General features: G+C 39.9%; 1 protein-coding gene across 5 annotated transcripts in view; it reads left to right on the top strand.

Moving 5' to 3' along the window:
* Window positions 1-2,532: 2,532 nt before the first annotated feature.
* The window catches only part of LOC103476653 (vang-like protein 1), a 38,437-nt gene continuing 15,863 nt past the window's right edge, over window positions 2,533-25,106 (top strand). The window contains exons 1-3 of one of the 5 annotated variants that reach the window (XM_008429130.2): window positions 2,533-2,674; window positions 11,217-11,487; window positions 18,679-18,805. In XM_008429130.2, the coding sequence (XP_008427352.1) occupies window positions 11,417-11,487; window positions 18,679-18,805 (198 nt within the window). In that variant the 5' untranslated portion in view covers window positions 2,533-2,674; window positions 11,217-11,416. Of the gene's footprint in view, window positions 2,675-4,473; window positions 4,815-10,995; window positions 11,083-11,216; window positions 11,488-18,678; window positions 18,806-18,876; window positions 19,259-24,658; window positions 24,963-25,106 lie in introns of those variants that run through there. The other 4 variants (XM_017307923.1, XM_017307924.1, XM_008429154.2 and 1 more) reach the window with 4 other exon arrangements.

The following is a 25,106-nucleotide window of genomic DNA, read 5'->3' as shown; positions in this document are numbered from 1 at the left end:
CAGCAAAACAGAAGCAGTTATTGTCAGTAAATAAAAACAAAACCGTATCACTCTAAATCAGGAGTGTCAAACTCAGTTTCATTTAAGGCCAGATCAAAAATCTGAATGTTCTTAAAGGGCCGGTTGTGCCAGAATGTATTGATGAAACCCATGAAATTGTGAAAATATCGCTAAATAGATAAATCCATCCAGGATTTTGTGATTTTTTTTGTTTCTTTTGTAATCAAAATCATAGATTTTGTGGTGCTAATTTAAAAATATTTGTAAGGACTTTTTATGATATTTGCGCTAAAGTATGATGTTAAATGTGGTCTTTTGTAAATCGCCGTATTGGTCATGGACTACAACTTGATATAAAGTAAGGCTGAAGCAGCAGTCACTTAAACCAAATGTTTTTGGCCAATTCTGAGAAAATTTTGAAGTAAAATCTGAAATATGTGGGAATCTGTAGATTTTGCATGAATTTTGCGGCTTTCTGAAAAAGTTGGAGGGACTTACTGATGTAATTTGGAGTCTAGAGGGCCACATAAGAAGCTACAGTGTTCCAGATTTGGCCCCCGAGCCTCAAGTTTGACACATGTGCTCGAAATGATAGCCACCACATTTCCCTCAGGCAGTTATCAATCTTGTTCATGTAATTTGTGAAACAACCAAAACTGAGCACATTTAAAATGGTCAGTGGGCAAACGGATCAGAACCCTGAGTGAGTAAACTTACAGTCTAAACTGGGTCAAGCAGAGAAGTAATGTCCCAAAGCAAACATGATGTTTGCCAAGTCAGAATCCCCACAGTCCTTCCAAATGGTTAATCCAGTCGAAGCTGATAAGAAAAAGAAAGCTTTCTAAACCCACCCGTGTATTTTATCACTCCTACCTAACTGAATGCTGTATGTTCAAAACATCTGAATGACACAAACATGAATTCAGAGCAGAATATTTCACAATGTTGTTGTTTTCATACTATCAGGGGAGGAGAATAAAGACTAATTTGTTAGTGCTTTGTTTTAAGAGGCTGCCTGAAGGCCTCGCTGGCTTCATTGTGTCTCTTTCAGGGACTGAGTCTGAGCCAGATTATTATCGCTCAACTCTTTGTTGTGCTGCCGTGGAGCGAGTATCAACTGTTTGCTTTATTCTGCCTCATGGACTGTGACGAAAACATGAAACGTGTGGATAGTTGCACTTAAGATACAGTTCCTTGGAATGCATTCATCTTTGCATTATAGTTTAGTTTTATTTTGTTGTGATTTTTTTTTTTTTTTCGTTTTTGGAGTGTTTGCTAGTTTTTATTACTTATTATTTGTTACATATTGTTCAGCTTTTATTAGTTATAGTAGTAGTTTTAAGGTTTTCATACTTTGGTTAAATTTTAAGTGCAGAATTCACCTAAAATGCTACAATATAGTACTGTTTTGTGACAATGTTTACATCAGTTGTGTAAAATGAATACTTAAGGGTAAATAACATTTTCAAAAAAATTATTTAGTTAGTATTGAACAGCCAAGTTACTTTTGTTTTCTCCCAACTTTTGCTTTTGTCCGGCCAATTTGAGATCAATTTGAAAGACTAATAAATAGATTCATAAACACAAAAATGAAGGATATTATATATATGTTTTCAGTATGTTTTAGTTTTTATAAATGATTGATATAGTTTCCTCATTAATTACCTTTTTTATTTATTTCAGTTGATGAAAATGTTTTCTCAATTTCAGTTTTTGTTAGTTTTAGTTAACTATTATTGGTATTCATACGTCTTGAACTATTTTGCCACAAACATCACTGGATTTATCTATTTTACAAACATATGCATTCTATTAATTTTTTATTTGTAACAAATGTTACATATCATTATTTTCCTCCCTCTTCACAATAATTGACTACTTTTATGTTGATCCATCACTTAAAATCCACCCAAAAACACTTTAAATTTTGTATTTGTAACGTATCATCCTGTAAGAAAAAAAAATCAGAGGTGGACAAAGTACCCAAATATTACACTCATGTAAGAGTAGTACTACGTCAACGTATTTTTACTCAAGTAAAATATAAAAAGTATTTGGTAAAAAGGCTACTGAAGTTACTGATCAAGACATCAATCATTTAATGTTTAAAAATTACATAATCAGATGGAGCAAAATATAAAGTTATGTGGAAATTATGGTATTTTAAAGACCAAAGTCTAAATAATTCATTTATATGACATAATTACAAAAAGTCTAAATAAGGCAAATAAAACATAAAACTTATACAATCTTAACAAAAACTGCTGAAGTTTTTCTGTGTCTGGTGTATTTTTGGTTAAAAATACACCAGAGTGGGTAGAAAGTCCAGAAATTTTACTCAAGTAAGAGTAGAGATACTTCATAATAAAATTACTCAAGTGAAAGTAAAGTAATTTGTTCCCAAACAGTTACTTAAGTAAAAGTAACTGGTTATTAACCATCTCAGGGTATTAGCTGTTGGTGTATACGTGAAACGCCCCCTACCGTCATGTTGTGTTACTGCACCACCCCCTGTCTTCCCGAGAAGCTCTGCCCCCTGTGAAATTCCTGACTGCCAGGGTGATTCCTGGTTACCACGGGCTGCTTCCTACTGTACCTTACCGCGAACTATTTTTTACAATCACTGGATAAATTTCCAACTACGGCACTGATATGATATCTCCGCCGATAAGGGGTGAGTTATGTTTTTATAGCAGCTGATTTACTGTCAGGCGTGTTCCTGCAGATGTGTGTGAAGCTCAGCCTTGTGTGTTATAAATGTCCTGTGTTAATTCCCAACGCGTTTAAAAAATGTGGGTTAGCTCGACTAGCTGCTTGTGCTAACATAACATTAGGGTGAATTTAGGCTCTGCGTGTTTTGAAAGGAAAGACTTAGGAACACGCCCTTGGTGTGTTTCCTACCTGTATGAAAGGGATTGCTTTCAACTTCAAGTGAACGCCTGAAACTGGAGCAGAGCGCACAGACAGCGGCGATTAACCGTATTTATTCACATTTAGACACATTGTTGAATGTCTTGCTAACACATATGCGGGTTTCAAGCGTTTAAATCGAGAAGAAAGTGTTACTGACACTGCGAGAGTAGAGGAAAAGTGAACAGTGCTTCTTCCCACGGTTGAATGGATCCGCATAACCCGGCTGGTGCACCGCAGCTCTGCTGTAAACTGTAACCTGCGGCGGCGGAGTTGACGCTAACTAACGCAATGTAGACCTCCTAGTTTCCGAAAACCAGCTGTAAAAGCAATTTGAACACGACAATGTGATGTAAAATATTTTTTAAAATTGTAGTTGGTGTTATAAATGTGTTATAAAGAAAAAGACATGTTTGTGGTGAGAGAAACCACGAGAGAGGTGACGGTGGGGGAGGCGGAGGGGTACCGGAGGCCACGGTGAAACCGGGGAGTTTCCTGCCTACAGGTTCGCCCTCCACCGGGTCACAGGTAGGGTAAAGCAGGGTTAACCTGCCCCGGTCAGTTGGTTCAACTCTCTAATATCCATATAACTCACCGATAATTTGTTTGTAACCTTTATAACTACTCAACATGGTGAAATTCTCAGTGTATTTAGTTATAATTTTGTTAATATAAGGCGTAATGCAACAAGTGTTATTTCTAAGTAGCAGAAAAGTCACTAATCGAGTCCTCATCTAGTTTGTATAGCTTAAAATCTGTGAAAGTATTTACCCCTTCCTAAATCTAATTTTAATCTAAGTAAAGTAGTTTTTAAAATATTAAATCATTTATAAATGGGAAGAGGATATCCAAACCTAACTACTGGGCTAGTGCTCTGTAGAGAAGTTATTCTCCTTTGTGAATCATCAACTGACCTAAATTATCCAAAATGTTGCAGTTTAGTCTCACAAACCACACACAGACCTAATGAATAAGAAACCATCACATAAAAGCACATACAACTTGAGTCTCAAAGATTTCAAAAAGAAAAACACTACTCTGATCTAAATGATTGGAAGGAAGTGACGTAGAATTTTCTGTTTTATTTCTGCATATACTTACAAGTGCGGCAGACATTTATATTCAGTCCCTTTTCACTCTGAAACCCTCAAGTAGCATACAGAACAACCAGTGGCCTTCAGAAGAAGTATACGTGTAGTTTATAACTCGTCAACCTAGCAATATTAATGTAAATCTTAGATTTTGTCAAATTTTTTTAAGCTAAAAATAAATTCTTTGAAGACGCTTTTGTTATCTGATAAAAGTGAATGAATGTGTGGACTGAGTTGGAAAATCAGCTGATGACCCTTCATTTTGATTGGCACTTCACAATTCAATGCTGCCTTTTCAGTGCTCTTGACTTTAATTTCTTTTGGTTGCAATTTAATATATTTGCTATGAAAAGAGGTAAATACATTCTCCTTGCCATTTTCTTTTAAACACTTGCTCATGCAGTAATCAACATCCGACCTCTGAGCAAGGATCAGCACTCACTAGTTGCCTAGTAACGGCTGAAAAATGCAACAGGTAGAGGCCGACTGTGAATGGAGCATCGGGTTTGGATCGAGTCGCCGTGACATGGCTTTTACTCGCCGCAGACAGGAGTTGATAGTGATCTGTAATTAACATTAGCACAGGTGCATGATAAAGAACAGGCCTAACTGGTCAGATGTGGATTCGGAGTATCCAGTGTGAGCCCCTACTCTGCTTGGCGTCTCCAGCTTTTAATCCGGTGACACTGGAGAATGTTGATTGAATTCCACAGAATCGGCGGCCTTCGTTACCTCAGCGTCCCGTAGAGCATGTGACCGGGTCAGGACTTCCACAGTGACTCGTCCTGGCATGTCTTGTGACCGCTGCCGTTGGTGAGTTACAATCCCCACCGTAGCCCCCATTCGCTCAATTGAAGGTGTTGTTTTGCATGTGCTGGTTGTGTCCTGTTACAGCGTGAGGAGATGTGTTATCGGTGCGATAATAGAGGCAGCGATATGAGGGTGTTATGGGGGCAGGAGGTGAGAGGGAGAGCTGTCACTGAGGCGGGCAAATGAACTGCATGCTGGGAGATTAGAGTAGAATCTTTTCTCACATTAGGTCCTAATTATTATGCCAGTCAATAACTACAGGAGAGATTTTTCAATCATTTTGGCATTTTAACAGCTTCCCACAACTAGAAACTGCATTTGATCTGAGAGTTGTTTTATAGACTCAATATTAATAAATCATACATCCGATGGAACTTTCAATAATTTCACTGAACTCCAAACCTGAACCGCACAGCATTCTGGGAGATGAAGGCAGAGGAAAGGCTTTTGCCGCTCAACCTCTCAAGCAAGGCTGATGGAATCAACTAAGGCAAAGTTCACACTGCAGCCTCAAGTGACCCATTTCCGATTTTTTGTCAAATTGTATTTTTTTAGTTTGGATTTTGGTTCTCCAGTGTGAGCTGAAAGTGTTATGCATGTGCAGTATTGTCACACATAGAGAGCTCAGTGTTTTGCCAGCCGCCATAAAAAAGAAGTAGCGCTCAGTGTTAGCATAAGTAAACATGGTTGCTAACTGTGGAGCACAGCTTACGATTTTGAAGTTGTTGTCCAACTGCAGCCATCATATTAACAACTTAATCCTCATTATAGTCTGTTATGGTTGTTTTTCTTCCTGCATCTGGAGTAGGGACATTTATCAAATATCAATGACTTTCAGGTCGGATGAATGCGACCTGGACGTTCAGATTCAGGTCACATTTGAGGAGATCGGATATGTATTGGATATCCAAGTGGTCTGGGTCGCATTCGAATAAAGTCTGATCTGTGTTAGCTTGATGCATATTGGATGTTTCCCTTTGAGGCGTTCAAGGACATGCTGTTGTGAAACGCCAATTTAGTTTTATTTTTCCTATTTAGTTTTAAGTAATCTCAGACTTTGACACTTTTTGTCTCTCAGTTGGCGGCACCTCATAATCTTGCACAACTTTATGTGGGTCGATCACACAGATTCCCAGTTGTTAACCTTTTCCTGGTCCAGAATGATCCATCATCGTGTCTTTTCTTTGACTGGGTGAGTGGCTCTCATCTGGTTCATTGGACTCCTAATTTGCCACTGTACACCAGAAAACCGGAGGAGCTCTTCCTGTCCTTTCGGTGACTCCTCCACATTCAGAGTGTGCGCCTTCAGAGGTTTAGGACCGGGTCAACCTCCATGGTTCAGTAACTCCTGAACATCTGACCTGCACTGCAGGGTGAGCGCTGCGTCTCCCGTCCAGCCTGTAAAAGTTCATCGCTGCTTTTAGGGAGTGTGGGTCAGTAAGTCCAGCAGGGTGTGACCGAGCCATGTGCCTCCAGGTGTTTTCCTGGAACGACTTTGGAAAGGTCAGCCTCGTAAATTAGTCCCAATCATCTCAGTCTGGAGTGTCACCAGACACATTTAAAATAACAAGGATGTTTGAGTTTGAATATTTTCTTGGTTCATATTGCTGCTTTTGTCTTATTTGATTTTGATTTGAAGAAACAAAACAGCGTTCTTCAGGAGTTAAAGGTTCAGCTGTAATTTGTTGCGAAAGAATAAAAAAGTCATAATTGGAGGTTTCTTTACAGGAAGATCAAACCGGTTCTTCATTCCTGAGAGTTTACAGCTTGAGCCTGTCGTAAAGAGCAATTCAACCAAAAATCACCTAACAAGAAATTGGTCCAACACTAAAAATCACTTTAGAAACTCTTCACTTTCTTTTGAATGTAAAAATTATGAAAAAATGCTGGAAAGATTTGTGTTAAAAGTCAGTTTTAATGCTCCTTTGTTGCATCACTTCTCAAGATCTGTTTAAGATTTATTTAAATCCAAACACACCATAAAGCTGCTCCATTTTGTTTGATAGACGTCTCCAGTAGGGCTGCGTCAAACAATTATTTCATTAATCGATTATTCTGACGATTAATTGATTAATTGAATAAAAGAATTGACAAATTCTGCAGATTTTTCATTGAACCACCTAACTTTTTCTGCAAGATTATAAATATATAAAAAGATGCAAATAAACAAATAATTCAATTCATTTTTTAAATAAGTAAATAAAGATTTTATAACCTAAAATGCAATAACACAGCATTCTTTGATCAGTTGTAGCAACAGGTTCTTCTGCAGCTAAAGAAACAAATGGTTGTATTATCTTTGCACTGTTTTGGCTTAATTGCTGCTCTGTAAATAGCAATTTTTTAAGTCTTTAATTATTCTTCTATTAATGATTAATTGATTGCTAAACTAATTGACAATTAATTCATTGATCGATTAATCATGATTAATCGTTTCAGTCCTAATTTCCACATTCCGCTGTTTTGTTTTTTTTTTTGTCTTTTTTTGGGACAAATGTCACCAGATTATCAATTTGAAACATCCTGATTCGTTATTTCTCTAATAATTAGGTCTAACAAACTTCCCCACAGTATCTCACATATGACACAGGACAGGAAAAAAAGTAACAATTAGAAACATGTGCACTAAGTCGTTGTTTCACTACCTCCAGGTATCAGACGGATTAGTCTCTAGCTCCACTTATCTTCAGGTCAGTTGGTTTGAACAAGCCGGAGAAGATCCTTATCTCTCGCTGCAGCAGTAAAAGTAGTCAGACTAATTCTGTTTGATTGAAGTTTCATGACAATTTGCCAGCATGTTGAGGTGTGAGGTGAAGGCAGTTACATGAATCCACTTGAGCCGCTCTAATCGGAGCCTGCCAGCTGCTTTTATTTGTAAAGTAAAGCCGTGCAGGACTGTTGGTTAACGGTCGCTGACAGCAGATAGCCCGTGGCTCTGGTGTTGTTTTCCCTCTCAAGATGAAAGTATTTCCTTGTCCTCCTGTTAGTGGAAGGTTTTCTGAAGGTGAGGGAGAAAATTTTCTCCGAAGGAAGTTTACCCAGAGTCTTGAGCCTAACGTTGTGATTAAAGTAGGGTGTAATTAAGTGTGTTTCAACATTTTTAATAACAAAAAATCTGCTCCATTTTACTCCCCCACCTATACTATCCCCAATAATATCTGGATCAACTAGTAAGATCCAGCAGGATCTCTCAAGCTTGATCTCTGGCCAATCATTTTGATGGTCTCCTTTTCCTCTACACCACATCTGTCAAACTGAAGGCACAGGGGCCAAATCTGGCCCATTAGAGCTTTTTAAGTGGCCCTCTAGACTCCAAATGGCATCAATAATTCCCTCCACTTTTTCAACAAATCACAAAATCCTGGTCAGTGGGAAAAGAAACACTTAATCAAATGCTGAAGCAAACAGTTATTTATTAATATTTTAACAATTAATGGGTTTTATCAATACATTCAACTGGCCCTTTAAGAACATTCAGATTTTTAATATGTCCCAAACTAAAACTGAGTTTGACATCCCTGCGCTACACGCTGCTGGCGCTACTCTCCTGCAGCTCAGCGGGGGGCCTGGGTTGGTTCCAGGAGAAGGAGATTCCCTTTTCAGCTCCCGATTCACCAACTTGAAGTGGTTCCACTTACCAGACCACATGTGAGAGCTCTGCTGTATCCTGTTACACTTCAGTGTGAAGCTCACAGCCAGATCTCTCTGTGTTGCCTTTGCAGAATGAGTTGAAGCATCTGAGAGGGTCAGCTCAGGAAATTCATCGTATACAGAACCAGCTTTTGAGCCAACTGCTCTTGTTGAAACACGATCCTACACTCATTTAACCTGAATAATCCTTCATTTAGTGGCATGTTCTTGTTTTTAAAAGGATTAAATCAGGTGTTTATATTGGAAATTGCTTTGATGATTGCCTTAAACTTTCACACCAAACCGTGGGCTCTGGGAAGAGTTTTCATCTGGCAATTAAAAAGTTGTAGTTTTAATTCCAGCTTGACGAACTCCATTTCATGGCACTACCAATCTGCATGTTGGTGTAAGAAATCATCTTCGAGTGTGAGTGGGTGAATGCAGCTCTGGTCTACAGTGCCCTGATTGGTCTAAACACTCCAAATACACAATCTTACGAAACATTTTTGTTTAGTCTCTAGTGAAAATATCTTAGTACCCTTGAAAAAAGACAGAACGGACTTAGAAGCAACTTTTCAGCAAGATATAAGAGCTGTTTTTAGTAAATAATTCCCTAATATTGTTTTTTTTTAAAGTTCTAGTTCTACTGGCAGATTATTTCACGAGTATTAGTACTTTTTTAACATTTTTGAATATTTATTGATTTAAAACAAGTTTCTATACCTTGTTGAAAAGTTACTTGTAAGTTAGTTTTGTCTTATTCAAAGTGCATTAAGATATTTGCACTGAAACTAGACAAAACCTAGTGCATGACTGGAGAAAGACTATCTAAATTCAGTCCAATTACCAGTAACTTAAGATCACAACCAGATATTTTCTTTGGACTTATCCTTTTTTCCCACCCTGAACCCAAACTGATCGTGAAGTGCACGGAGCTCTGAGCAGGACTCTCTGGGATCCCAGTGAGACTTTCTGTTACGAACCAGTTAGGGATGGATTTTTAAACATGTGAGCATGAATCAGGTAGTTAAAATGATTTACAAGTTCGAGGATCCCAGTATGCAGTTACTCAACCCTCAAAGCCCTGTGACAACCATGAGAGCGACGCTCACAGAGTGACTCAAATATCAGAATCCTAACCCATGCTACCTCTACTGACCGATTAAGGTTTGTTTTTGGGACTAATCGTGGGGCTAACTCCAGGGTGCAGCGAAGGAAGGCGTATCTCTGCAGAAACTGCATTCGGTTCTTATTTTGGTTGGGTTTTAACTACCTCAGTGCAGTGAGAGGCTGTGATTATGTGTGTACATGTGCGTCCCGCGCCCTCACTACATCAAAGCATGCCTCAAGGTATCTGTGACTCACGCTTTGCCATCCCTCAGAAATATGCAGTTAAATTTGACCCTGAGCCAAACGCGCCACTCGAACAGCTCTTCCCAGCTCTCACGCTGATCTTAGCGATTTACAAATCATGCTTACCCACTTCCTCTGATTGCACCAAAACCAGAGCACTCAATTACCAACCTGTTGTACCAACCTTAACGTAGTTTTGAACACTATGTCGAACAGGTTTAAGGTTTTGCTTTGAGTCTGAGTTGTTCAAAGCTTGGATGGGGCTTCTGGAGATCCCGCTGTCAAGTTATTGACTTGCTAGAGATTTAGATGATTTGGATACGTGTTTTGTTGCTACAACAAAGGCTCTAGCATAATTTTTCCTGAATGTTTCTTTCCAGTGTTGGGTAAGTTGATTTAAATTGTTTGGTTTCTTAGCACTGATTCAGCTTTTACTCATAGGATGCCTTCACATCAGTCAAACTCTCGTCTGTTTGTCAACAAAGTCTTGTTTGTTTGTGGACGTATGAATTCACAATCGAACTGATGTGAAAACTCGGTTTCGGTTCGTTTAAAGTGAACTCTGGTGCAGTTCGAATGTGAATGGAAGCGGACCGGAGGCCGCTCCAAAAGCAGGAAGTTAATTACAATGCAGGACATTCTGGGTCAGCAGAACCTAAACTAATGTGAGAGTTCAGCGCTAGCAGGAGAAATGGGTCGTGGTGTTTTACCAAAGACAAAAGGGAAATCTTACCACTGCTAAATTTGGACACCACAGCATTTTTGTTAGCATTTTGTGTCGCCTCTTGTCTTCAGAGGTTTTTGTGTCATTTCCGTTGGTAGTTCTTGGTTCAGCCAACTGGACAGGAGTCGCCTTGTCCAGCTGTCGTTGCAGATTGATGATGGTGGTTGATGTTAGTCAACAAGACAGTCAATGAATGCAGGCTGCTGCAGTGTGCAACCACTCGTGGTTCCAAACAAACGGGGAAGAACAGCACAGAAAACAACGTGTGCTTCATATCTAGAATATAGACTTGATAGAGTTGCTGCAGTGAAGTTGTGCCTTAGATGTTGCGTACAGTTCTCCATTTATCCTGATCGTCTTCATTTGCATGAATTGGAGGAACTTTTCTTTTCTCTTCAGGACTGAAGTGTTTATTTTATCTGAAGTGCTCAGCTGGAGGGGAACCTGTTTAGAGCTGCTGTAACATTTCTGTCAGAACAGGAAACGCTGATTGACAATGCAGCTGCAGAGCAACATCTGAGCGTTTTGCATGAGGGGGAATAAACAGGCGTGATGTGGACGGATGTGAGTCGAATGCTTGATTTCATCTTTACTCCCGTCGGACGCCGTTTCCTCCTCCTCGCCTCCCTTAGTCTCTGACGGATTCTTTTCGCGTTGTGAATTGAAATTTCCCTCATCCTGGTTTTCCCTCTCTGCAGGTTGATGTTTCCGCAGCGGGCGCCCGCAGGGTCGCTTTCCAGCCTGACCGCCGCTGTCAGCTCTCCGCCGCCGGCCCCCTGAGCAGGCCGATCGATCGCCTCAGAGCTTAACGAGACGAGCGCGCCGGGTTCCGCCGCGTCTGCCAGCGGTCGAGCGGAGCGGCCTCCGCATTGCCTGGAGCCGGCTGGCCTCCGTTGCCATGGATACGGAGTCCACCTACTCCGGCTATTCCCATTACTCCGGGCGCTCCCGGGGATCGCACAGGCACGGGTAAGACTAAATCCTGCTGGTTAATTATTTAACCTTCAGAGAAGTTGGGACTGATGAATCCCAGCTTTGATTCGGCACTGATGTCGTTGACAAGTGATTATTTATTATTGATGAGGGGGGAAAAAAATCCACATTTCTTCAGCCATGTTGATGTTTGGGACATAAAACAACCACCAGGTTCCTCCTGGAAAAGTCTAGAATTTGGTTTGCAGTTTCCAGGTCTGGTTAATGGAAAACAAAACAGTTTATAGAAAAATGTTTATATTTGCAGATGTTATTGTTCCTTCGTTCTTTCCTCACTTTTTTCCTTGTCTTTATTTCAGTTCTTCATATAATCCTTTGGTTCTTTCTATCTTCCCTCCTTGTTCTCAGAAACTCAGCGTTGCTATTTTGCAAAACTGACTTACAAGATATATGAGCTTCTTTTAACTCAATAAAATACTTGTTCCATTGGCAGATTATTTCACTTTTAGCAAGTCATGTTCCCCATGTTATTGGAGAAATAACCTGCAAAAGGAACTAGTAGTTTTTCATCAATATTAAGAAGTTATTTACTTATCACAGACTCCTATATCTTGCTGGAAAGTTATTTGTAAGTCAGTTCTGTCTTATTTCAAGTGCACTAAGATAAAAAAATACTTGGTAAGATTTAGTGTTTTTGTAGTGTAATAACTAATCGGACCAACCAGTCAAGAATAAAACCAAGAAGTTCTTGATGATCAATCAGCCAGAGTTTCTACTTCTCCTCTCTCGCGTCTCTGCAGACCCATAATCCCATGGGGGACATCAGTCTGTCAGAACCCAAATGGACGTGGTTGACAGGTTTGGTGGGGGGAGGACAGGTGCTGAGGAGGCCTCACTGACTGACTGCACTGCTGGATTGTCTGTCACATGCCGCCCTGCTTCTCTCCCTCTCCTGCTGCCACCTGTTGCCTCTCATGTCGTCTGCAGCTCCTCTTCCTCCTCTTCCTCCCGCCCCGTTCAGCACAGAGTGCAGGGCAGCTTGGGTTGTAGTGGTTTGGAGTTTTTCATATAGTTTTGTTTTACTTTGTTGTCACTTTCTAGTCAATCAAATCATAAAAACACAGAAAAATACAAATATTCATGTTTCAAAAGCAAATCTAAACAGGTGGGTTTTGAGTCTGGATTTAAAGGAAGTCAGTGTTTCGGCTGTTTTGCAGTTTTCATATTTTTGGTGCATAGAAGATGAAATTTCAGTTTTCATTATTGCGTTAGTTTTAGTTAACGTAATAACTTTGTTGCAGGCGTGTCACTCCCGAAATACAAGTTTTCCTCCAAACGTGACATTAATCTCACCTGAAAATTGGAAATCAGCATATGGGCCCTGCATCCAGGCTCCATCGCTCTCCTCTGTTCTTCCTCCCGGTGCCAAAATTACCGGCTGTCCCCTGATTTCATAAAGAAAACCCTAGATTGTTTCCTTTGATAGTTCTTCTGAAGGTAATCTCTTTACACGCCAGATCACTGCTGTCTAATTACTCTGATGCCAGATCCTGACAAATACGAGCTGCTTTGTCTCTTTTTTTTCTTTGGTGCCTTTGGATGTTAAAGTTTTTCCATAGTTTGTCTTTTTACAACCACAGCCTTTTATTTATAAAAAAGCTACAAAGCTAATTTAGGTTTTTGCTTTTGGAGTCCTTCCCTCCTTCAGTAGTGAATGTTTAAATGATTGGTTAGTCGAACATCTCATATTAGCAGCTGCTCATGTGGAAAATTAGTTCATTTCATTGGTATTAGTCCAATTTACAGAGCAGCACTCAGCGCTGAGATGGAGCCGAGAAGCTGGGGCTAATTTATGCATCTGCAGCTGTAAAAGCACATGCAGGCGGAAGAGACACGGTTTTTAAAAGCTAAATGTTTCAGTTGGTTGATTTTTAGTTTGGAAGCAAATTGAATTAATCACACTGGAAGTTTAAACCTTTTACTTCTAACTAAAGGACTAGGAACGTTTCATCTGATCAGATAAGTCACATGAGGGGTTCCACATGGTTCAATCCTGGCATCCCTTATATTTCATATCTACATGCTCCTTCAAGCTCTGGTTATAGCAAGAAATAAAATTAGTTACCATAACTACGCAGATGATACACAGCTCTACATTCAAACACCGAACAGATACTTAGTACAAATCAGAAGAGAAAAAAAATTGAAGGAACGATCTACAATCACCTCATGGTTTTAGTTATTACAGCTGGAAACTAAAGGCCAGGTCTGAAATCTGACCTGAACCTTCAGGGACACATAAAGACAGTTACAAAGTTGGTCTTCTACCACCTGAAGAACATTTCTAGGATTAAAAGACTTAATTTCTCAGCACAATAAACCACATCCATGTATTTATCTTTAGCTACATTGATTACTGTAGCAGTGTCTTCACAGGTCTGGCTAAAAAATCAATCAGATCCAGAATGCTGCTGCTGGCGTTCTGACTAAAACCAGGACGATAGAGCACATCATTCCATTTCTAAAATCCTTACACTGAAGAACCAAACATGGTGAAGCAGCATTCAGCTTCTATGCACCACAAATCTGGAACAAACTAACAGGAAACACTGAGTTAATGTGAATAAAGGCTAAAAACCACCTGTTTAGAGCTGACTTTGATTCATAATAATTGGAACATCAATCAATATATTTGATGATGATTGTGATGATGGTATTAGACAAAATTAAATGTTGTTTTACTCAAACATGTTAAATGTTGTTTTCTCTCTTCTTTAAAAAAAAAAAAGAAGAGAGAACGTGACATCATTTCCAAAGTTTTCCATTCAGGTTTATGTATGAGTTTAGATGATTGTATTGCCCTCCGGTTCTGGCTCACAGGTGTCTCGGTTGCAATGCCTGAGAAGAAGAGATGGACATTTTGGTCCACAGAGAGTCTGGCATGTCATCCTGGTTGGCCGCGCTATTTCAGGAGTCGGCCTCGGATTGTGGAGGAAGTGATGCTTCTTCCCCAGTTTGCCAGATTTTTCCAGCTCTCGCAAAGCCCCTTCTCTAATTTTTCCACTTTAGCCTTTCCAAGAAGTCACAGTCATTTCCGGGATCCACGCCGAAAAGTCAGAATCCATTAATCAAACCGGAGCTCGGCACGGTAGCAAACCAAAGCAGCCAGCTGCTTGCTGATGAGGCTGTGGGAAAGGTGGAGAGGTGATCTTGTAGAAGAGATGAATATGGGCAGTGGAGAAGGTGAAGGTGTGGCAGAGTGTTTAGGTAAAACAGGGTATTTTTAAACCGTGGTGGTGAGCTTTTTTATCAGATGAGTCATTTTAATACACTCATCTGAAAATGCAACCCAAAAATTACTTTCAACAGAAAAATTACCTGATGTTAAAGTGTGTCCTGCTGTTCAAATCGTTAAACTTGAAGGTCAAACTATAGACCCGTTGCAGAGTCATGTTACACATGCACAAAATCCTGCCTCCATATTCCTGCTGGAGGCAAGAAGCTGCTCGCTAACAATGACTAGCATTGGTTGTAGCTGTTGTCAATAGATCATGTACGCCTGATATATAAACAAAAAAGGGACGCAGTGCTTTGCTACTAACTGTCAACACTACAACAACTAAATAACAAGGTCAGGAAAAAGTTTTAATTCAGAAAAAAACAGCGATGGGGAGGGAAGTAGCTCAGTCATGCTAGCTTGACTATGACAACCTTAACATGTAGATGTGAAGTGGAATTTGATGTATTTCAGTTCAGTTACAAAATAAAAAAAGGCGACTTAAATACACCAGCTGTGACAGATCATCAGTAGAGCATGCGCTTAAATTAGCTAGCCTACCACAGCAGTGTTAAATTAGCCAAAGCACCAGTAGCTAATTTGTGTTTGTTTAGCTATAAATGCGCAAATATAGGCTGTATATATGAAGTTTTTTATAAAAGAAAAACTTCATTCTGAAGGTGTGACGGCTTTTATTTTGCGCCACTATCAGTTACATGCAGTTGAATCCTCTGACTCGGGTATTTTGAAGTGTCTTTTGTCACTTCCTCCTCCCTGCTTCTCCTCTGTAGCTGCTTCCTGATGTTCCCCAGCGTTTCTCCTGATTTTCATAAAGACTTTGAAGTCTTCAGCGAGCGCTGCTGCTGCTTCTTCCACAGCGCTCCGCTCCAATTAATCAGCATAATCAGTGCCAGAGTTTGACTGATGATCTCTCCCTCCAGAATAACCATCACCACAGTGATTAGGGCAGTTGTAATAATATTTAAAGTAATAATGATGGTGGTAATGTATTTAAAGGCTTCCATCACCGTCCTAATCTGCTGGATTTATATGATAAGAGCATGTCAGTCTGCAGCTGCAGGCTATTCAAACTCTGCTGCCTTTTTCTTTCTTTCTTTCTGTGTGAACGAATAACAGCGGCTGAGACTTTCTGTAGGAAACCAGGAGCGTATTCAAAAGGAAGTGCAGGAAGAGACGCTGGAAACGCCCTGTAGTCACATCCAGAGCGACTCTAGTGAACTGTTGTATTTCCACTGCTGTCAATCACTCGGCTTCCTCCGCTCTCCCCTGCAGCCAGGATATCCTCTGCGCTTTGGAGACTCCGTCAGAGGTTTTTATTGATGGTTGCTGTTTACAAGCAGCAGATCTGATTATTTTAATGGGTTTTTCAACTTTGACCACAGTAATGGCTGCACAGGCTTTCAGAGGCAAACTTGATGCTCTATTCTGATTTTTTTGTTGTTGCTCAAATTAAATTTTTCTTCTTTTATTTTTTTTGATTGTTCAAACTACTACAATAATTAAATGCGACCGCAATCAGACTTGTGTTACAACCCCAAAGTACGGTGGCCCTGAGGTGCAAACCACTTCCACAAATATTAACTATGCTAAATGTTATTGTGTTTTTGCAATTTGTAGATTTACTGATTTGTTGAAGTGGTTTGAGCCTCAAGGCCACCGTAGAAAAAAAAAAACATAAACGTCACACAGCGGCGCAATGTTTACATCAGTGGTCCCCAAACTACGGCCCGCGGGCCGGATCCGGCCCGCCTCCACATTTGGTCCAGCCCCCTGAACAATACCAGAGAGCATTGATTTTTTTTCATATATTGTATTTTCCGGGTTATGTGTGGATTTTTCTTCAACCACCAGGGGGCTCTTTAGCAGGAAGTGTGTCCTGTAAACTGTGGGTGTTTTGTTTTGCATGGCGCATTGCTGCCATCTGTTGGACTTTTAGGGAACTGCTTGACTTTTATGTTATTTAATCAGTACGGTTGTTTGCTAGCGGTAGAGCAGATGAACACACGTGTTTGTTATGAACGCCGCATTCCAGGTCGAAGCAATGCCTGTAAGTAGCAGCTTATACTTCAAAATGAGCCTTTATGTTAACATATGAGGAATTCATATGTTAAAGTTACTTTCCCTCAATGGAATATATACTAGTCCCCCCACCTCCTCACCCCCACCCCCAGCCCCCATCAACAATTTCAGGCAGCGCAGGTGATAAACGTGTAACACTTTTTCTGTTGCAAACTGACTCCGGCCCCCCACCAGAGAAGGGAAAAGTTATGTGGCCCTCAGAGGAAAAAGTTTGGGGACCACTGGTTTACATAATCACTTTTATGATTATACTTATTACGATTTACCCAACAGTCATAGTATTTTATTTATGCACTTGTTTTTATTTAAAATTGTTTTTTCCTTCTTCGTCTTTTACAATTTCTGTTGTAGGAGTAGACTGACAAAATTGTCTATGAATCGATGTTAACGTTTTAAAGTAAAGACAGAGGAAGCTACGAAAAAAGAAAGCTCAACTTCTTTTAGTAGCTAAGTTTGACTTGCATTTTTCTGCAACTACTGTAGAGAAATCAGAACCAGCAGTGACATAATTTCAGTTTTCAGAAGTATAGTTTTTATAGCCACTGTTTATAAGCAATTAATTGTATGATAAATTAAAACTAGCTCAATAATTTCCTTTTTGACAGTAGGCAAGAGATCATAATCCATTTTATTTATGGTTTTGGCAGTTTGTGGCTTTTATCTTTTGTTTTTTGATTGTGTTTTATTTTAGATATTTAAAATGTCTTCCAGTGTGTCGTGTTTAGCAGAAATTAAAATGTACAGCGTCTAGCATGTCTCAGGTCAGTAATGTTAAAGTCGGATAAAATGCAACATGCCTGTTCAGATCGTACCACATCGGGACAGTGGCGCAAATTTCTTTTTGTATTTTCATTCGGTGAAAAGATCAGAATTTGTCACCAAAACAGTCATGCTGTGTGAACGTAGCATTAGCAATTTTTCCTGCATTTATCTCCATTTTCTCATTAAATCTGATGAAGAAAAGCTTCTCTCCAGCATCATACGGCCACTTCCATGCTTCGCTGTAATCCTCTTCTGATATTTGGTGGTTTAGTTGGTCAGTCACATAAAATCCCAGTAAATCCATTAAGATCTGTGGTTGTAATGAGACCTAGAGCATATACTGTCCTTCTCAGACAGTTTGAGTTTATTCTGCGCTGCAGCTTGCTTTACCTTAGAGCCTGCAGGCGGAGGAAACAGATGAGGGATTAGCGAGGCTTTCCTCCGCTAATGGAACAAGTGAGTGGGGGAATCGGGCCACGTGGGGATCAGGTTACCTGCCATTCACAGTCTACGCTGGATTAATGACTGGAGAGGCACAGACTCCACCAGAAACTGTATTTTAATTCTAATTAATTAAAGCTTTTAATAGGAAGAAAGATAAAATAATATTTAATACGGTCATTTTCTTTCATTTTTTGCCAGATTCTAAAATCTGGCAGGCAAAGACAGCAGCCTTGAATGGTTTTATTCCATCTGTACTTTTTAAATGCGTAGAAGAAGAGCATTTGTTGCTTATTGTGTGTTTGGGGCTCAACACTGCCCCCTATCAGTGAGGCACGGTACTTTGTGCCGCATTTTCACTGTACAGAAAGACTAAATATGACAAACATTCAGTACATGTGTGAAACAGCACCCCTAGTGGTGATGCACAGTACTGCACTGGCTCAACACGGGTTTTCCAACACAAACCGCATCAATTGACCAGTTATGGTCAAAATGGCCTGAACTGATTTTCTCTTATTGTTGTTAGCATCTACTTTGCTTCTCACGTTCTTATTCTTCCTCATCAGGATTACAGGTCACACAGATGGAGTAAAACCAGAGGAATTATGGGGCCCAACGTGATTCCTTTGTTTTTCCTCTTCCAGGGAGCGAAGTCGGGACCGGCACAAGTCGCGCAGCAAAGACAGTCGTTCGGAGAAGTCCGTCACCATCAACACGCTGCCCGCCGAGCCGCTGCTGGGTGACTCCTCGCTACGGGGCGAAAAGGTCCAGGTGAGACGGCGCCGTTCACCCGCCGGCTGCTGTAAGCTGCATGAGCCGGCCGCTCTGATTTGGAGGGGATTTGAGGAGATTTATCGGTTAAATGAGCTGGAGAGTTGTGGTGCGACGGGCCATCTGGTGCGTCGGGCCGGTCCACTTTCCGGTGAACCCAACAGGAAGCCTGGAGCAGACAAACGGGATCCGGAGGCAGAACGCCGCCTCGGCTGATAGCAGAGCTCTGCTTGATCCTGTTTGTGGACTCAGCAGATTCTGGGTTTGGATGCAGGAACCGGGTCAGTGTGACCGTTAGAACCCCTGTAGAATGGACCTGGCCAAGCTGAAGCCAAAGCTGCAGCTTTTTACCATCAGTCTAATAGAAAAACCCTAAAATCATGCGGATTCGGACGTCTGCAGACGCAAATGATGGATTATGTGATGGATTATTTGGTAAAGGACACGTTTAAGGTAGGATTCTTAATGTTTAGGATTGGCAGATTGTAACTATCTGCTCGTGTTTAAACTTAAAATCTGGATCCGATTGTGTTGTTTGGACTGAGATAAAAGCCAGCTGACAGGTGGATCAGAGAGCAGCGCCTCGGTCGGCGTGTTGAGACGCGACTGCAGAGGTTTCACTGCAGGGCTACAAACAGCCTCAGTCCAACAACAGCAGCTCTGCAAACCTCAGCTGCTAGTCTGTCCTGTTTTCAACCTTTAAAGCAAACGCTGCTGCTGCTTAGACACATTCAGGTGTGATAGACAGGGGGGAAAAAGCTTTTATAAATCAGAATCGTGTTTCTATTCCAGTTCAGTCAGAGTTTTAGCTGACCCAGTTTTGTTGCTGCTGAATAATAATCCTCTAATCCTGAATCAGTTACACTGATGTTTTAGTGATAATTGCTCCTGATGGGATGGTTTTTCTAAACTTTCCTCTCACTTGGCCAAAATAAACAGACGTTCAGATCCAGGGATGTTTCTGAAGCAGTTTGGCCTTCATGACCTCATGGAAAGAAATTCTTCCTTTTGTTCATTGAAATTAAATTATTTCTGAGATTAAATGTCTGAAATTTAGTTATCTTAATTTTATATCTTTCTCGGTAGGATTTTTTATTTCTTTCTGTCTTTATTCATCTTTCTCTGTTTTGTCATCCTTTCTTTCTCTTTCTTTCTTTGCATTTCTCTTTTCTTTCTCTATCTTTGCTCATTTCTCACTCTCTTCATTTCTTTTCCTTTGTCTTTCATTCTGTCTTTTATTTCTGCTTTTCGTTTTTATTGTCTTCCTGTCCTTTTTCAGTTTTTTTGTTTCATTTGTTTCTGTTTTTTTCTTTTCTCTTGCTCATTTTTTCTTTCTATTGTTCTTTCTTCCTTTTCTTTCTCTTTTTTGTCTTTCTGTCTTTTTTCTCTTCTTTATTTTCTATCTTTTTCTTGTCTTTCTTCCTTTCTGTTTTCTTTTTCTTTGTCTTTTGTCTTGTTTCTGTCTTTCTTTCTGTTTTTTCTCTTTTCTGTCAATTATTTTTCCTTCTCAAAGCATGATGCTGCCACCACTGTGTTTCATTGAAGAATGTTGTGTTTCGAATTATATTCATTTTGCGTTATGTTTCCAACACACAGCATTTTGCATGTTGGCCAAAATATGCAAAGTTATATGAATTTGTGGTTCCATCAACCTCAGCATCTTGTGCCAAACTTCAAATGATCGTCCTTCAGCAAAGACTTGGTTGAGTCTGGAGCTGCTCCAGACTCACCATTGGTTGTCATTATTTTTTTGAAGGCCTTGTTGGTTCGTTGGGTGTGTTTGTTTCATGTCTAACATTTGTTGACTCATGCGGTGTGTTTCGGATGAACATCTGCTTTCGAGTCAGTCTGATTAGTAACAGCGTGTCAGCGTCAGCAGACAGACTCCCACACAACATTTAAATAAGACATGACGTCATTTGTGCTAATTTTGGAGGAAAATAATTGAATCCAGAATCAACAAATGCTTTAGTGTGTCAAATAAAACTCCACAAAGTGGAACAGCTCCATCCTTTTCATCAGACTTTAGTTTAAAATCATAATAAACTAAAAACTGTGTTTGTATTCAGAACGATTGCAAACTTCACACAAACAGATTTGACTATTGGTGGTGATTTGAAAACTATTTAAGATTCAGACTTTTGTCAGTTTCTGTTATCCAGTTTTTGTAAATCTTTGACCTCATAGTAAGAATTTAACTAAGTCTGATTTAAAAGCATTTAGATTATTTACCTTGGTCTTCTGATCATTAATGAAATAGTTTAGAAGAAGAGGTGATGTAAAACTGTGTGTGAGAGAAATTTTTCCTTAGTGGGGCAATATTATGTTTTCCAGCATAATCAAATAACTACATTACCTTCCCCTGTTGTAAAAATGTTTTGTCTAAATGTCAAATATGACTCAAAAAAGATATTTTACTTCCTGATTTACGACCTGAAATTCAGGAAAATTGGGCCTCTGTCTCTTTAAAAACTCCTGCTCACTGTGAAACTCCACCTTCAGAAAATCATCCCAACAGGGCTCCTCTATTAACTCTTTAGCAACGTTTTTCCCACTGAGATGTAGCTCCTGTAATGAGGTCAACAGTTCCTCTAGGTGTTTGCTAATTGCTGCTGGCTAGTTTGAAGGAGCTGAGTGGAGGAGGGCTGCTCTGTGAGCCGGAAGCTTTGAAACCTGAAAACTGCCGCTCTGAGGAGGAGCTTCGTCTTGAAGGCGGGGCTAGATCCACCCAGGCGTTTTGTACAACTGAATGGCTGCCATGGCGATTAAGTAATTCCTCAAACATGCATGAAAGAGTCAAAAAACTCTCGACATGTGTTTTTGATAAGGGAATAACATAATGACATGATGTAAAACTGAAACATAGTTTTACTGTTTTAAACAAATAATTCAGACATTTCACATTTTAATCGGTTTTTAGCATCCTATGCTAACCATTAGCACCAATGTTAGCATTCCTAACTGAACTAGAAATTTTCCCAGCAGGCTTGCATCAAGTGTTGAGATGAATGGACTGTTGAGAAAACACGAGGCTAACTGACCCACTTGTCTCACTTCCTCTTGATAGTAGATTCTTTGAATGTGTGTCTAATTTGAATACATAACAGGTTTTAACACAGCGCAGACGTCGTTTATTATTTTGCTCATCATGTCTTATTCACGCCGCAGCGTCTGGGGCTCGCATATGCTCCAGAATGCTAATGTTTCTCTTTTGGTCCGTCTGATCTCAGCATCTCGCTGCTGGGACTTAATCAGGGTCTCGGCTGACAAAGCATCACGTTGCTTAAGGCAGGGATGTCCTCACAATCCTGCAGAGAGCGTTCTCATGACTGTGTCTGTGATGTTTCGCCGCAGGAATTATTAAACAGACAGAGATGGGAGGGGATTGCATGGGAATGTGTCGGCTGGGGAGTGAGTTTTTTTTAACACCAGGAGTGTTTAGGTTTTGGGAGGATTTGCTTGTAGATTGGTTAAAAAGAAAATGTTGGGAAAAAATGCTCAACTAAAATACGTTGACACAACTAATATACTTTAATTTTAATGGCTCCAGATTATTCAACCCCTTCCTGACAAAGCATCCATTTGTTGGAAGGAGCTGCTGCAAACTTTACAGCTTTCTTGAAAACTCCTCCAGGCATGGGCGGTCCTAGACGGGGGCCAACCGGGGCCAATGCCCCAGTAGAACTGGTTCAGAACTCAAGAGAAAATACTAAATCAATTTGTTAAGACGACATGCACTGACACAGAAACCATAACTACTTGGTTCCTTTTGATAAATCAGATTTTTTACTTGCAGAATGGATAAAAAATGAAGGTGTGGCAGTTTTAGCTTCAGCTCCAGGGCAGCATGTAGCCTCTGTGGTTCATTTAACATATTAATAAAATATCTTCCTGTTTTTTTTTTTTTTTTGCTTTTTTTTTATTCATTAATTTGTTCTGAATCCTCATGAAAAGCAAACACTGTCTCCTGGTCTCTCCCAGAAGCTGGAAGTCTTTTGGGGAATAACTACATCAGCTTTTTACGTGTAGACTTTAATTTTTTTGCCTGTTCTAATTTGGAAATTAGCTCCATTTCCCTCCGATTGGACAGAGATCATCTATGCACATCAGTTTCCAAGTCTTCCCAACTGGAAGTAGGTCCAGATTTTAATTAGGCCACTCTATTCCATCATTATGCTCTGATATAAATCAGGGTCAGGATTTTTTTTTAGTCCCTTTGCTTCTAAATAATATTTTTTAGATGCCTTAAGGTATACCTGTACAGCAGTTTCAACTCTTTCTTTAACAATCCTCGTTCTCTATTCATCTTTTCCGTCTTCTGACCATTCGTCACACACTCTCCGCTTCCTAAAATGGTTCGATCCGGTAAACATGTCACGTGTAAAAAACAAGCAGCAGCCTTCGTCTGGACCTCCATGAGGGGAAAACATCTGATACTGTTAAGAGATGATGAATATACTTGAGCAGAGCTGTTCTAACAGGTTCCTCCGTTTTCAGGATCCGCTCCAAAGCCCCAAGCTGAATGCTAATGTGTGTGAGTTTGCTAAAAGACTCCTCAGCAGCAGAACGTGTCGTTCAGTCTGGCTGGATGCTATTGATGAGTTGATAGTCAATCTATCACCCTGTTGTTGCGTGTTTAGCTGGAGATTTGATTTGGCGTTAAGTGGCGGACTGGCAGTTCCTCAGCTTACACTACAAAAACACAAAATCTTAAGTATTTTTGGTCTAACTTCTACTGCAAATACCACTTATATTTATTTGTTTTTCTGATTGTAGTTTTTATAAGTTTATGTTTAAGTAAAATGAATGTTGTTCTTTTATTCTATGAGCTACTTACTACATGTCTCTGAAATTCTAAGCAAAATGTTAGTTTTTATTTACAGAAAATGAGAAATAGTCAAAATAACATAAAAGATGCAGTGATTTCAGACCTCAAATAATGCAAAGAAAACAACCATATTCATTTAGAAACAACAAAACTAATATTTTAACTCAGGAAGAGTTCAGAAATCTATATTTGGTAGAATAACCAAATATTCTACCAATATTTTCCAATGTGGTCCAGTGCAGTGGCAGTGGTCTCTTCATTTTTTCAAGAGCTGTATCTTAGTACACTTGAAATAAGAAAACTAACTTACAAGTAACCAACCTTTCAGCAAGATTTACTAATATAATATTGGCAGATTATAATGGAATGTTAAAAGGGAAATAATCTGCTAATGGAACAAGTACTATTTACTTAAAACAAGTTCCTATCTCTTGTTGAAAAGCTAGAGATCGGATAAGTTAGTTTTATTTTATTTCAAGCATATTAAGAGATTTTCACAAGAAAGTAGACCAAAAATACTTGGTAAGATTTAGTGTTTTTGCAGTGTAGGGATGTGTTGCATGATGTGAGTAAGAAATGGGACTGGAAGTAGCAGACAGTCATGTTTTTTGAGTAAATTGTTTTACAAATTGACAGGAAATTTGAAAATATCACAAGGTAATTGTGTGTTATTGGAAGACATTACTAGCAATTCATATCCACTAACAATAAAGGCTTAAATCCAAACATAAAAAAACTGAAATATATAAACAAAGAATCCTTAGTCTGGTGGGGACTCAAGTACAGCCTGATCGCCCGCCAGGCTTATAAAACACAGGAGGAAACCCTGATGTTGTATGAAGCCGTGTGATTTTACTCATTTTCTTTGTTGCTGTTTGTGCCAATGATCAGAGCGATAACATTTGGGAGTAATCTGGCTTGAATTGCCTGTTTTCTTTGAATTGCTTCCAACTGAATTTATGGATTTCTCACATTCTCCAAAGGATGAAATCCAAATCATATCCTCTCTTTCTTTCTCGGCGATCTCCATTGAGTCCCATAATTCCCAACTCTGCTTCCTCGCTGACCTTCCTCCCTCCCTGAGGTTCAGTTCATTGTCGCTAATTAACCTCAGCTGCTCTGTGATCTCAGCTGTTTGCCAACTAGAGCTGAACGTTGCACATGGACCATAAGGTACAAGCAACGCGGAGCGCTCTGCACTCCTCTGGAGACGAATGCACAGGTAGGTTCACCTCCGTACACTGGAAGAGTGCAGACACAGACGCAGAAATGTCCAGGACGTGGAAGAGGCAGAGAGCTTGCGTTCACGTTTGGGACCCCTTCTTCCTGGTGAGTCTGACCTGGCTCTAATTTCAGAGCGTTTATGGATGTAGCTACAAGTAATATCGGGTCTCCAAGCTTTTTCCTGTCTTGGTTGAGCATGGTTCAATGAGTTGGAAGGAATATTGAGTCAAGGTGGCTTTGAATGACTTT

The sequence above is a fragment of the Poecilia reticulata genome, linkage group LG2 (assembly GCF_000633615.1).
Source record: "Poecilia reticulata strain Guanapo linkage group LG2, Guppy_female_1.0+MT, whole genome shotgun sequence".
NCBI lineage: Eukaryota > Metazoa > Chordata > Actinopteri > Cyprinodontiformes > Poeciliidae > Poecilia > Poecilia reticulata.
The sequence above is the reverse complement of the archived record's forward strand: the minus strand, read 5'-3'. Positions and strand labels throughout refer to the sequence as shown.